The sequence below is a fragment of the Periplaneta americana genome, chromosome 2, assembly GCF_040183065.1.
Source record: "Periplaneta americana isolate PAMFEO1 chromosome 2, P.americana_PAMFEO1_priV1, whole genome shotgun sequence".
Classification (NCBI taxonomy): domain Eukaryota; kingdom Metazoa; phylum Arthropoda; class Insecta; order Blattodea; family Blattidae; genus Periplaneta; species Periplaneta americana.
This window is the reverse complement of record NC_091118.1, coordinates 21,568,335-21,584,040: the sequence shown is the minus strand read 5'-3', so window position 1 is coordinate 21,584,040 and position 15,706 is coordinate 21,568,335. Positions and strand designations below refer to the sequence as shown.

General features: G+C 36.5%; 1 protein-coding gene across 3 annotated transcripts in view; it reads right to left on the bottom strand.

The window, feature by feature from the left end:
- LOC138715821 (very long chain fatty acid elongase 4-like) overlaps positions 1–15,706 on the bottom strand; it is a 52,895-nt gene that overhangs the window by 24,642 nt on the left and 12,547 nt on the right. For all 3 annotated transcript variants that reach the window (XM_069848932.1, XM_069848922.1, XM_069848931.1), the window contains exon 2: positions 8,961–9,031. In XM_069848932.1, the coding sequence (XP_069705033.1) occupies positions 8,961–8,997 (37 nt within the window). In that variant the 5' untranslated portion in view covers positions 8,998–9,031. The remainder of the gene's footprint in view (positions 1–8,960; positions 9,032–15,706) is intronic.

Sequence of the window (15,706 nt, the reverse complement as noted above, 5' to 3'; positions counted from 1 at the left end):
GAATTGTGAGATGTGCTCAGACGCGAAAGTATTGATTTCTTCCGAGGAACAATAATGTCACTGACCTTGATGTAATGTAGAGAATGTATAACCTGGGAATTGATTTAGAATTGAAAAACGAGATGACAAATTGAATTTATTTGAATAGTATTTACAATTAACGCTAATTATTATAGTAACATAACATAACCTTCTGCCACAGTATTGGATTTCCAGCCTCCGTGACGTTTCCCTCGTCTTTCGATTGCATATCCGAGAATAATCGAAAACCTGAACTTTAATGAATAGCTGTACTTTAACGACATGCATTAAAGGACTGCTACCAGGTGTATAATTACTACATTTCGGCATGGTCGAGCATAAAAATTATTTTGTTATTCGTCATGAGTTCCTGTCGATATTTTAATTGTGTACTTTTCATAACTTTGTATCGGGTTCGAATACTGAAAACCTATAATCCCATTTCAGTCAGAGCTTTGACCTTACTTACTTGCAAATGGCTTTTAAGGAACCCGAAGGTTCATTGCCGCCCTCACATAAGCCCGCCAGCGGTCCCTATCCTGTGCAAGATTAATCCAGTCTCTATCATCATACCCCACCTCCCTCAAATCCATTTAATATTATCCTCCCATCTACGTCTCGGCCTCCCTAAAGGTCTTTTTCCCTCCGGTCTCCCAACTAACACTCTATATGCATTTCTGGATTCGCCCATATGTGCTATATGCCCTGCCCATCTCAAACGTCTGGATTTAATGTTCCTAATTATGTCAGGTGAAGAATACAATGCGTGCAGTTCTGTGTTGTGTAACTTTCTCCATTCTCCTGTAACTTCATCCCGCTTAGCCCCAAATATTTTCCTAAGCACCTTATTCTCAAACACCCTTAACCTATGTTCCTCTCTCAGAGTGAGAGTCCAAGTTTCACAACCATACAGAACAACCGGTAATATAACTGTTTTATAAATTCTAACTTTCAGATTTTTGGACAGCAGACTGGATGATAAGAGCTTCTCAACCGAATAATAACACGCATTTCCCATATTTATTCTGCGTTTAATTTCCTCCCGAGTGTCATTTATATTTGTTACTGTTGCTCCAAGATATTTGAATTTTTCCACCTCTTCGAAGGATAAATCTCCAATTTTTATATTTCCATTTCGTACAATATTCTGGCCACGAGACATAATCATATACTTAGTCTTTTCGGGATTTACTTCCAAACCGATCGCTCTACTTGCTTCAAGTAAAATTTCCGTGTTTTCCCTAATCGTTTGTGTATTTTCTCCTAACACATTCACGTCATCCGCATAGACAAGAAGCTGATGTAACCCGTTCAATTCCAAACCCTGCCTGTTATCCTGAACTTTCCCAATGGCACATTCTAGCGCGAAGTTAAAAAGTAAAGGTGACAGTGCTTAACTCTAAAAAGTAATTTTCGTACTTCATTCCGATGGTGCGCGCACGATGGCTTTTAAGGAACCCAGAGGTTTAGTGCCGTCCTCACATAAATTCGACATTGTATGTATTAACCGAGGAGGAAGTAGCTCGTATTTTATTTTGTGTTTGTTATTTATTTGTGTTGTGTTATCTCTGTTTGTTGCGTTTGTGAACATATTCTGCTTCGCTGTAGCTTTTCTTGTATGCTTTTTCTTGATTTTGTGTTAGAGTTTGTCAGGTTTGTGTGTTTTACTTGTGTTTGTGTGCTTCTTGTGCTTCGTCATGTTCGTGTACTGCTTGGTGTATCTGTGTTTTCGCCTTTTTTTTCCATTTCTGTCCTTTTTGTGGACGTCAGGTTCCGGCAGACCCTCATGCGCATGCGTGGGCAACTCGTGCTCTCGAAGTGTGAACACAACCTCAGTGCAGGTAGAACGGACTCTGTACTGTAGTGTCTGTATAAAAGTTTGCTCGCGTCTGCAATAAGTGGCGGCTGTTTTAATTGAAAAACAATATAATCTCCAGATCATTTCCCTTTAGTGATGAGTCGAAAGAGAAAGATTTTTTATTGAGAAAGGAGGTAAAACTTGTATCACAGTCTACTATATACATTCGCGAAGCTCAATATGTAGTAAAAATGCAAACATGGATAGTTGCCCACCACTAGGATCGTTACTATCACCTCATCATCGCAGATCTCTCTCCTAGCAGACGACAAAATATGTTACACTTTCGTTGTCGTGTTCTTTTGGAAAAATTAACAACTTCCTTCCATTATTGAAATATTAAATGCATAAAGTTAATTTATTATTTTAATGAAGTATGTTAAATTCCACCATACTTCGAAGATGCCTGCAAGAAATAGGTTAATATAATTTTTGTTTGTGCAAAACGAACTGAAATTTACTATAATAGCTTCACTCATTCAAGATTATAGCGATAATTAACTATGAAACCAATAAATATTAATTTGCATTTCCCTTTACAACAATAATAATGGAAATATGAATTAATAATAATAATAATAATAATAATAATAATAATAATGATTTATTTTAGCTGGCAGAGTTAAGGCCGTAAGGCCTTCTCTTCCACTCAACCAGCAAAAAGTGTATATACATATGCATGAACTTACAAAGAATCCAACAATTTGATTTAGATGAGAGTTACATGTATACAAAAGTTATTTACAAATTAAACAACAAAATACTATGAACTATTAATTAAACACTGAAATAAACTGTGTAGCAGAATTAAACTAAAATACATAGTATGTTAATATATTTCAAATAATATTAGATAATAGAAAGAGATTATTACGAGACAATTAAAATACAGCACAATCAGGATGATGTCTAAAGAAAAAAGTAACAATGTAGTCAGTGATAGTTTAAATCAGTATGATTGGAGTGAAATGCTAATAAGGTTATCTTTTAAGCTGTTCTTAAAGGTGTTTATTGTCTTGCAGCCCCTAATACTTTGTAACAAGGAATTCCATTGACGCGAGGTGGATATTGTAAAAGATGATGAATAACAAGATGTTCTATGAAGAGGTATACTTAGCGTGCCACAGATAAGTGATCTGGTATTTACGTCGTGGTTAGAGTATAGATAAGAGAAACGAGACAAAAGGTAATTTGGTGTTGAAGTGTGCAGAATTCGAAAGAGTAAAGACAAAGAGTGTAAAGTTCTACGTTCTTTAAGTCGGAGCCACGAGAGACTTGCGAAGGACGGTGATATGTGATCATACCGTCGGATGTTGCACACGTATCTGACGCACATATTCTGAGCTCGCTGTAACTTGACTGACAATTCAGAACTTAGGTCACTTAACAAAACGTCACAATAATCGAAGTGCGGCGTTACTAGGGTTTGCACTAGGGTAAGTTTTAGTTGCTGGGGCAAGAAGTTTCTCAAGCGACTCAAACAGTGAATGGAGGAACAGATTTTTTTATCGTTTCTTTAACTTGAAAATTCCAACTTAGATTATTATCAAAAAAGAAGCCGAGATTTTTTACGACAGATGAATAAGGGATTAGCGTGTTGTTAAGGGTAACAACTGAAAGATTACTGTTATTAAGGGAGTTAACTAAACGCTTATGTCCAATAATTATGGCTTGAGTCTTACTTGGGTTAAGTGCGAGTCCGAAATTGGCCGCCCAAGTGGAGACAGTGGCTTGGTCACAATTTAACTTGTCAATCGATTCATTGATCGTATTGGGTCTGGAATGTATGTAAAGTTGTAGGTCGTCGGCATAGAGGTGATATCGGCAATACTGTAAGTTCTTTGATACGTCATAAATGTAGATAGAGAAAAGTAGTGGTCCTAATACGGAGCCCTGCGGCACTCCCGCCTTTGTGCATCTCCATTGGGAGAATTGATTATCAAGTGAAACACACTGTTGGCGGTCACGTAGGTAGGAGTCCATCCAGCTCAAGGTATTGTCTGACAGGTGCAAAGCCTTCATCTTTACAAGAAGCAAGTCGATATCAACAGAACCAAAGGCATTGCTGAAATCGAGAAGAGTTAGTGCCGTTACTTCACCCCTATCCATAGCTTCACGGATGTCCTCAGTCACTTTAAGTAGGGCTGTAGAAGTGCTGTGTCCATGTCTAAAACCCGATTGATAGTCATCAAGGAGTTTGTGTTCGTCGAGATAGTTCATAAGTTGTCCATGTACAATATGTTCTAATGCTTTTGAAAGAGTGGGAAGAATTGATATCGGTCTGTATTGGTTTACTGTAGAAGGTGTGTTAGATTTAGGTAAAGGTTTCACTAATGCCATTTTCCAGAGTGAGGGGTAGGACCCAGTCATAATAGATGCATTGAATATATGTGTGACGGTCGGCAGGATCACATCTATTATTTTATACAGGAGAGTGATATTTATATTGTCTATACCTTGGGCTTTAGATTTCATACGTCGCAGCGTCTTCATTACGTCAGTCGGGTTAATGTATTTAAAGAAGAATTTATCCCACACAGGTTGGGGGTAAGATCTGAGAAATTGAAGAGCCTCTTGCTTATGTAATGGTTCAGGTGGAGCAGTGACAAAATGTTCATTTAGACTATTGAGTGACAAGTTGATGTTATCTACCCGAGGCTTTGCTTTTGTTAGACCCAGGTTATTAAGGTTACGCCACAATTCTTTCGCACTGACCGAAGGTAGAATAAGGAATGTGCATGGCGTAATTTAGCATTTCTTACTGCTTGATTACATTTATTTCTTAAAACTTTGTAAGTATTAAAATCTAATTCGTCCTTGCTCCGTCTGTATTTACGATAAGCAGTGTCTCTGTCTGTCATGAGTAATTTTATGGCATCGCACATCCAAGGCGCAGGGCGTCTACCAACTCGTCTGGTTTTCAAGGGTGCGTGTTTATCGTATAACTGAATTTCTAGGTCGTTAAATTTTTCGATTTTGTCGTCAATGTCTGGTAAATTCCACACTTCAGTCCAAGGCAGGCTAAGTGCGTCATTGATTAATTCATCATGCTCAATATGCTTTAAGTCCCGGTATGATGTGATGCGAGGTTTATATTTTGGACAATACAAGGAATATTCTAAAAAGATTATGTCGTGTGCTGAGATACCCGGCGCTGGTAGTTGTCCATTCGTTAATACTAGCTGAGGATTAGTCGTGGCAATAATGTCAAGAAGTGTCTCCGATTCCTGGGTGTGGTGGGTAGCTGCGGAAGGAAGGATGGATATATTGTAAGACTCAAACATGTTCTTAAGTTGAACTGTAGCGTAATTACTTGAATTTAATAAGTTTGTATTGAAATCGCCTAAAATAACAGTATGGTCATAGTGAGGCACAAGATTAAGCAAAGGTGTTTCAAGGTCACTTAAGAATCCTGATTTAGGGGGTTTGTATACAACTCCAAGGAGGCACTTTTTGTTGCTTGCACCGACTTCGATGAATAGATATTCAGTATGTTCTAAGACTTCATAGTGTACCGGTACTTGTAGTGTAGGCTTACGTAGTTAACAAAGTGGGATGAGGTTAAGCAATAATAATCACACCAGAATTGAAAATAAAACGTGATCAATAAATTTTATTGTAACAGACTTTTTCTACGTCTCTAGTAAAGCAACAAATAAAAATAACAACAAAATTAACAGCTATAATTAAAAACATATCCTTTCAAAAAAAGTAGGCCTAAGCAAAATAATCTCACCAGAATTGAAAACAAAACGTGATCAATAAATTTCATTAAAACAAATTTAATTTTTTTCTACGTCTTTAGTGAAATAACACATCAAAATAATAACAAAATTAACAGCTACAATTAAAAATATATCCTCTGAAAAAAAGTAGACCTAACCTTTATTTCCCTGGAAATTTAGCAGCCTAAGTGACAGAACTTTAACCGGTATCTAATGTCCTTTCGTTTAGACTGAAACATTTCATTGTGAAATTTAAGGATATAATGTATTCTAACAGTCACAAAGAACTTCAAAATTAAGAGTTTTGTTTCTGCACAGCATTGTGGAAAGCCAGGAACCTTTCTCAATCTTTCGGAAATCGGAAAAAGGATAACTCTGGCATCTTTCTCTTACTGTTGCTACAATTTATATCACTACAAACGTCTCCTCCTTGACCCATATTATTATTCCAATTATTATATTTTATCCATTAACATTTTCATTACAACCAATAACGAACATTTCACAAGCATCAATGTGAAATACGCAACGAGCTAGCACTCGATAGAAATACGACACAGTCCAAAGTCGACCATGGACAGTCTATTTGTTTCTAGTTGCTGACCGCTTGGAGCGCTTTATCACGAGATTTGCAAAAAAAACACCTCAAGCTTCGCGACTGTATATAGTAGACTGTGCTTGTATTATGTTCTATTAACTTTCTTACGCATGACATTTTATGTTACAAATAAACACAGTGAAGGCTTCAGTAAAGAAATACTGTCTAGATATTCTGCTTTAGAATAGCTAAAGGTAAAAATGGGATATCAAAAAGGTGAGACTGATATCAAATATCGTTAGCACGTTGTGCTTGCAAGTTACAGAATTGCACGACATATGATCGACTAGCTAAGAGCATTTATGGATAAATTTGAAATGTGGCAGTATCATGTAGAACATAGACAACTTCACTTTCTTTGGCTATAAACTATCTTGAAGAGTGATAAGAAAATCATCTTATCAAATATAAGACCCTACTTCAAGACCTACAGCAGAATTCCCTGGTAAGATTGGAGAAACAGTGACAATTGACAAGGAATCTATATTTTTCTGAAATACTTTTGGATTATAGCCGATAGAAGATCTTGAAAGTTTATAGCTTGAATTGATAAATCGACAGAACAGCACGCCACTCAGATTCCAGCGAAATCAGGAATCGAACTCTTCGTAGTGCTGCCTAAGTCAGAATTTCCAAATATACTCTTTGCTTCCATATACTGTATATACTGTATGTGCTTCAGTCAGAGTTTAATACAAAAAAGAAGTGTAAAAGCTCTCAATGTACAGAAAGAGCTTAGAAGTAAGTTTATTTCATCTCCCGTGACATGTGAAAAATACTTCCTTGAATTTGTGTTTGTTTCCGAATATAGACTTTTACATTTCTGAGAACAGAGGAATACTCTTTAATGTGTAAAGACTTGTAAATTCTCGCGGTCTATGTTTCAAATGAGACATATAATAATCAAAGCTCGGAACTTGGGGACTTGTGTCTTTGAACGTGGCTAAGCGACCGGACTTCAATGTCAACAAACTCCCGCTTCCAGCACAGAGGTACTGTCAGGTCTGCTATAAAAGTGGTTCCTGGCTGGAACAACATATTGATAATATTATGATAGGTTGAAACAAGTAATTTTATAGCATATATATAAATAAACATGCAAAATATATCAAATTTACAGTTCTGCTCTGTATATTTTATTACAGTGTATGACTACATACATTCGAATATTTTTCGAACCCATACCTTCTTCGTCTGTTAGTTAAACATGATTTGAAACGAAAGAAACTTATTTCCACGTCACGTGAAGTGACGGGAGCAAAATTAATTTTTTTATTTTATTTATTTTAACTAGCTACCTACTGAATACAAATTACATTTATAAAACAAAAATGTTTCTAGCCACTACCGTAAGAGCCAGGCTCGTGTACGGTGTGGTCTTAGTGAATTATATAACATAAAATTTACAAGGACACTTTAATAAATACAGTAAGTAACTTAATTCAAACCAATAAATACAACACAAGAGCAAGAATAAAGAAGAAAGAGAAAAAGAGAGAAAAATACACATTTAATATAAATTGACAATCCGACAGAAGCCAGTGATATTCAATAAAAACAAGAATATAGTAGACAGAAATAAAAGGTAAAAAAAAAATACATTTGTTAATATTATATTATATCGTGGATAATTTTACAAATTTATTTTTTAAAAGCTTCAATTTTTAAAAATTTCAAATTTGGAAAATGGTTTGTAATTGTATTATAAAGTCTTAGGCCGAAATAAAGTATTGAATGTTTTCACTGTCACTGTTTCCTGTCGATGTTCAGTAGTTGCTAGCTGATCTGGTATCTGAGAAAGATAAGTATACTAAATTTGTCTCGAAAATAGTTTTCAATTTCTATGTCACTACTAGGGAAGGTTCCACTACGACTTGATCTATGGCTATGGACAAATTTTCCACCGATTTAAGGGACTGCAATGTATTTCAATGAATGCCCGTTTCCAATCTCTAGTTTGTGTTTGACACAAGTTACAAAATATAAACTCTGCATTCGAAGAAAATAATGTATCTCCTCAGAATTCCTCCACGAAATTCTGTACCTAAATTTCAAGAAATATATTTTCAAACGTATACAATACCCATTCGAATAATACGTATTTTCTTATTTTCAAACAGACCGTTTACCTCTAATTAATTATCTGAATGTCATTGGCTTCGACACTACACAGTTTCCTCGTCCGTCTTCCTGTCATTCGATGTGACCACTTTCTTAGTACGCACGACTGTCCCTGAGCACTTGTAGCGTGAGCTTTGTGTACGTTGTAAACTGTAACCTTACTCATGCACACGACACACAAGTCCCCAAGTTCCGAGCTTTGATAATAATAAATATTAAAAATAGTATAATAATAAATAAGTGTTGCAGCTATGTTTGTTGTCTCTTAAAAAGGTGTAGCCTATTCAGGTTGTGTTTCCAGTATTAAACTAATTTACAAAGCTAGGAAATAATATAATTTTGTTATGTGTGTTTAGGTACAGTTTGTCTAAAATTACTGTAATTATTGTACTATGCGTCATTCTTAAATTCAAATCATGGAGTAGATATCACGACCGCCTGCATGAGCCGCCAGAGCGCACCCTGCAGTGAACTGCTTTTGCAGCGAAACTACAAACAATTTGTAACTGCTGTGGCTGGCTCCGTCTGTCTTTCTCTCTTTCAAGGTTTTTTAGCACTTTGTGAGCACGAGTTGCCCATCCATGCTCATGTGTAGTGTGACCCTCATCCCAGACTACAGACTACAGTAGGTACTCACAAGTGCGTTCTCTGTAGTAATCATCGTATCCGCCCATTGCAGGAGGCGCAGTTGTCGTGGAGACTTAGATTCTGAAAAGAATAACCCATGTCAAGTACAGTAATTGAAGTTGAACACCGATGTTTAGTCAGGATAATTTGTGGAAACAACTTAGTAAACTCCTTCGGTCTGCGCATGCGTCAATGTTAAAGAGTGGCACAATGTACTATTAACCTCCTCCTCCCTAACTGTCAGCCAATAACGGTAGAAGACGGTAGTTACTTACAGTACGTAAACTTTCAATGAAGCAGCATTTTTTCATATTTTATTTATTTATTTATTTATTCTGGCCATCAGGCCTTCTCTTCCACAACACCAGAAATACAAATACAATAATAGAAATAAACAGAAAAAATACACTATATATTTATTTTATTGGGTTATTTTACGACGCTGTATCAACATCTAGGTTATATAGTGTTTGAATGAAATGAAGGTGATAATTGATAATGCCGCTGAAATGAATCCGGGGTCCACCACCGAAAGTTATCCAGCATTTGCTCGTATTGGGTTGAGGGAAAACCCCGGAAAAAAACTCAACCAGGTAACTTGCCCCGACCGGGATTCGAACCCGGGCCACCTGGTTTCGCGGCCAGACGCGCTGACCGTTACTCCACGATGTGGACTACACTATATACAAAGTAAAGCTACACAAGGAATAAAGAGAGAGAGAGAGAAAAGAAACACTATAAACAAAGTAAAGCCACACAAAAATAACCACAGGTTGCAGTCACACAAACTTTAAATGAGTGATTAAGTATCATAATTAATTGTATCCTAACTAATTAACTAACATAAACAAGAAACTTGCAATTTTAATCTAGATTAAAAAAGAAAAACAAAAAAAACACAAATCAATACTTCTAGCAATACCTAAAAAAACGTTAACTAAGACAACATTTTCCAATTTAATTTTGAATTGCGATAAAGTCCGGCAGTCCCTGACGTCATTAGGTAACGAATTCCAGAGGCGAGGTATTTCTACAGTATAGGAAGATGAGTATAAAGACGTTCTATGATGAGGGATAGAAAGAAGTGCTTGATGTCGGTTTCGAAGAGTTGTAAGAAATTGAAAGCGCGATAACAGATAATTCGGAGTAGAAGTATGCATGATTCTAAACAGAAGAGACAGTGAAGGTATTGTCCTTCGTTCCTTCAGACGCACTCATGAAAGTAACTGGAGGGAAGGTGTTATATGGTCAAATTTACGACTATTGCAGATGAATCTAACAACTCAAAAAGCAGTAGTCAGATTCTAATATGGAAAAAAGCATGTTGAAGAGTATTTTTTGCAAATTTTTAAGATGTTTGAGTCACCGCAATATATAAAAAATGTAAGACTTCTTAATTGAGGTTTGTTTCATACTATTATAATGTGGGAAAATATGTTTTTGAAGTAGAGAAATCAATTAGCGATAAACTTTTTTTCTTGAAGTGATAAGTGGGTAGTTGCAGTGTTTGAAACCGTCTAAATAGATTATAATTCATGTTGAAAAAAAAAGCATGTTAATAGAATGAGTCAACAAATTTTATCCATCTTGATTACACAACTTTTAACACTGTATCACTTCGGAATATGTATGATATGAACTTTCTTGTGTTAAATATTATTAACATACCTTGTTAACATATTTCGACCTATTTTCGGTCATCTTCGGAACTGGCCGAAAATAGGTCGAAACATGATAACAAGGTACGTTAATAATATTTAACACAAGAAAGTTCATATCATACATATTCCGAAGATATTATCACTTGCAAATCTAGTCTTTCAGATAAAGCTCCCTGTAAAGCAGATTTGAATAATTTCAAGGGAAAAATTGTTCCGTGGCCGGGTATCGATCCCGGGACCTCTGGTTGAACGTACCAGCGCTCTACCACTGAGCTACCCGGGAACTCCACCCGATACCGTCTCAACTTTTCCCTTTATATCCACACAACTCGCGTGGGCTGACGAAACGCCAGAGACCCACAACGAGTGCACACAATCTCTGTGTGACTTGGAATTGTGGTATTCTGTTAACGTACACAGTAACGTATATATTAATATATACGTTACTGTGTACGTTAACAGAAAACCACAATTAATATATACGTTACTGTGTACGTTACTGTGTACGTTAACAGAAAACCACAATTCCAAGTCACACAGAGATTGTGTGCACTCGTTGTGGGTCTCTGGCGTTTCGTCAGCCCACGCGAGTTGTGTGGATATAAAGGGAAAAGTTGAGATGGTGTCGGGTGGAGTTCCCGGGTAGCTCAGTGGTAGAGCGCTGGTACGTTCAACCAGAGGTCCCGGGATCGATACCCGGCCCCGGAACAATTTTTCCCTTGAAATTATTCATATTATCACTTGTTAAACATTCATGTCTGACTGTTCTCGGTCCATCAAGTAGCGCGTACATAAACATTATTTATCTTCAAAACCCAACCATGCTTTAAAAATAAGGATTTATTGTTTTGATTGGTTTCGTTTACTTAAAGGGACAGACTAAAATGTTTAGTCTGTTGTCTCCAGTCTTTTCGATTGAATTTTTGTAACAGAAATTGGGTCCCCACGTAACGTGAAGGAACGATTGTGTTGCCGCCTTTTCTTTTCTTTTTTTTTATTGGGTTATTTTACGACGCTGTATCAACATCTAGGTTATTTAGCGTCTGAATGAAATGAAGGTGATAATGCCGGTGAAATGAGTCCGCCAGCACCGAAAGTTACCCAGCATTTGCTCGTATTGGGTTGAGGGGAAAACCCCGGAAAAAACCTCAACCAGGTAACTTGCCCCTACCGGGATTCGAACCCGGGCCACCTGGTTTCGCGGCCAGACGCGCTGACCGTTATTCCACAAGTGTGGACGCCTTTTCTTAGAATATGGAAAAGACAGTGGATGAAATGTGATCACGGTAAAAATAATGATGAACAATATAGTTCTAATGCTAATGTAATAGACAGTGAAATTGACAATTTCGTTAGGAGAATATTTAACTGATACCAGTGATGCATCACATGACTTGAAAGTCAGTAGCGACAATGGTTCAGATTAATGAAGGGAAACTCCGACTTCGACTCCAGCGGAGCGGTGAGATTTAGTAACCTCCCGTAGAGGAGTTTTGCCAGTTGTTAACTTACAAGGAGAGGACACGCTCTGTACATCACCGAATGAAATAAGATTGTGTAAGATGAAAGTACAAGAAGTACTGTTTAAAGTCATACCTGGTATGGGTGGCCAATGACCCCTCGGTTTGGAAATATTGGCTATTGTTTGTGATATACTTCCGTTAGGTGCCTTACAGAGAAACATTAGACTATGTAGCTCATATTTTGTCCATTAATACCCTTTATTTTTTACTTGGTTATTTAACGACACTGTATCAACTACGAGGTTATTTAGCGTCGATGGAGTTGGTGATAGTGATATGATATTTGGCGAGATGCGGCCGAGGATTCGCCATAGATTACCTGACATTTGCCTTACGGTTGGGAAAAACCTCTGAAAAAACCAACCAGATAATCAGCCCCCGCGGGAATCGAACCCGCGCCTGAGCGGAACTCCGGATCGGCAGGCAAGCGCCTTAACCGAGCTGCACCAGTGGCTAATACCCGTTATTTTATATAATACTTTAATCGTTTTTCTACAGAAATATTGCTCTTTCATTGCAGTACACCCCATGTAATGGATCAGTCCAACCACCCCTTCAATATAGTAGACTCCTCTATACCTGCTAATTCCGGATAAGAGTGGCCTTGTGGTGGACTACATGGAAACTATATCAGGTAAAATAATTAATTAAAGTGTACTTACGTACTTACTTACTTACTTATGGCTTTTAAGGAACTCGGAGGTTCATTGCCGCCCTCACATAAGCCCGCCATTGGTCCCTATCCTGAGTAACATTAATCCATTCTCTATCATCATATCCCACCTCCCTCAAATCCATTTTAATATTATCTTCCCATCTACGTCTCGGCCTCCCTAAAGAGTCTTTTTCCCTCCGGCCTCCTAACTAACACTCTATATCCATTTCTGGATTCGCCAATACGTGCTACATGCCCTGCCCATCTCAAACGTCTGGATTTAATGTTCCTAATTACGTCAGGTGAAGAATACAATGCGTGCAGTTCTGTGCTGTGTAACTTTCTCCATTCTCCTGTAACGTCATTCCTCCTAGCCCCAAATATTTTCCTAAGTACCTTATTCTCAAACACCCTTAACCTATGTTCCTGTCTCAAAGTGAGAGTCCAAGTTTCACAACCATAAAGAACAACCGGTAATATAGCCTAACTGTTTTATAAATTCTAACTTTCAGATTTTTTGACAGCAGACTGGATGATAAAAGCTTTTCAACCGAATAATAACAGGCATTTCCCATATTTATTCTGCGTTTCATTTCCTCCCGAGTATCATTTATATTTGTTACTGTTGCTCCAAGATATTTGAACTTCTCCACTTCATCAAAAGATAAATTTCCAATTCTTATATTTCTATTTCGTACAATATTCTGGTCACGAGACATAATCATATACTTTGTCTTTTCGGGATTTACTTCCAAACCTATCTCTTTACTTGCTTCCAGTAAAATTACTGTATTTTCCTTAATCGTTTGTGGTTTTTCTCCTAACATATTCACGTCATCCGCATAGACAAGCAGCTGGTGTAACCCATTCAATTCCAAACCCTCTCTGTAATCCTGGACTTTCCTAATAGCATACTCTAGAGCAAAGTTAAAAAGTAAAGGTGATAGTGATAATTAAAGTGTACTACTTAGAAAAATTATGTAAAATTAAATAAACTTAAATGTTGGTACTAGAATTTAATTTTATTACTAGTCTAAGTATTAAGTGGCACTTTTCATACTAAGCCAATTTTAGAATGTAAGATCAATTTTTAGGGAATTTTTAAGGGCATTTTTTAAAGCTTTTTAGGTAATAAATGCATTGTTTTAGGACATTTTTTATGATTTATAGGTCATCAAAATCCTAGCCCTAGTACCTAATGTTGAATATATTTTCCAAAGTTGTGTTAAATTTTAGCAGTAAGGAGAATGACTATTAAGCTATTTTTTTCATAATCATGTTGGTAACAGTAGTAATATAATTTTTTAACATAAAGGCCTACTGTATTGTAGGTTTCAACACCTCAATTCAAACATCCCTCAAGAGCTGAGAAATTATAAAATACATCTCAAGTGGGAATAACTTACTTTAAGTTAGAAAATTGATGAACATGGTCAATTTGTTTCGTAGTAAACATAATGTAATAATTAATTGATGAACTAGTGGACTTACTCGTGTTAAATATTTAAAATGGATTCAAAGATTCAAAATGGATAATATAATAATAGCCCTCCTTGTTAGCACAATAATAAAATTACTGTTGGCTTTTGTCATCTAGTCTGCTGTCAAAAAATCGGAAAGTTAGAATTTATAAAACAGTTATATTACCGGTTGTTCTGTATAGTTGTGAAACTTGGACTCTCACTTTGAGAGAGGAACGGAGATTAAGGATGTTTGAGAATAAGGTTCTTAGGAAAATATTTGGGGCTAAGAGGGTTGAAGTTACAGGAGAATGGAGAAAGTTACACAACGCAGAGCTGCACGCATTGTATTCTTCACCTGACATAATTAGGATCATTAAATCCAGACGTTTGAGATGGGCAGGGCATGTAGCACATATGGGCGAATCAAGAAATGCATATAGAGTGTTAGTTGGGAGGCCGGTGGGAAAAAGACCTTTGAGGAGGCCGAGACGTAGATGGGAAGATAATATTAAAATGGATTTGAGGGAGGTGGGATATGATGATAGAGACTGGATTAATCTTGCTCAGGATAGGGATGAATGGCGGGCTTATGCGAGGGCGGCAATGAACCTGCGGGTTCCTTAAAAGCCAGTAAGTAAGTAAGTAAGTAACAGTCCGATAAGGAGGTAACAATTTATTAATTATTAAACTAAAATTGTTAGGTAAATAAGTAAAAATATATATATACACATATAATTTTTTAACATAAAGGCCTACTGTATTGTAGGTTTCAACACCTCAATTCAAACATCCCTCAAGAGCTGAGAAATTATGAAATACACCTCAAGAGGGAATAACTTACTTTAAGTTAGAAAATTGATCAACATGGTCAATTTGTTTCGTAGTAAACATAATGTAATAATAGCCCTTCTGGTGTATCATAATAGCCCTCCTTGTTAACACAATAATAAAATTACTGTTAGACTGCTCAACATTCAGAGCTTTTCTTTAGAGAAAAGTTAAACTGACACTATTCTGAGTAAAAGGGGAAATAAAAAAGACATCCCATCTTTATTCATTCAACTGCAATAACAAAAGTAACCAATCATCACATCATATTTTTGTAAGAGACAAAGCTGCCTTTTTTTTAATACGCTTCTGAGGCTGATAATGTTTTTTTTTTAATTTGTTTAATATTGCTCCTTAAAATGTACTTCCATAATCGCAGTTTTAAATACTTTCAAACCGAGTCTTCAGTACATTTTTAAGCCTGTATCAAATTAGCCCGACTTTTTTTACTGTATGTTCGCCCTGTTTGATCCTACATTTCTTTCTCTATTATTTGTTTCGTAACAACTACGAAAACTGGAATACTTATCACGAGTTGTGAAGGTAACAATTTTCATATCTATGTCTTTGAAAAATTGTTTTGTCCTTGCTTACATAACTGTGCGTCCAATCATAACTTAAATGTT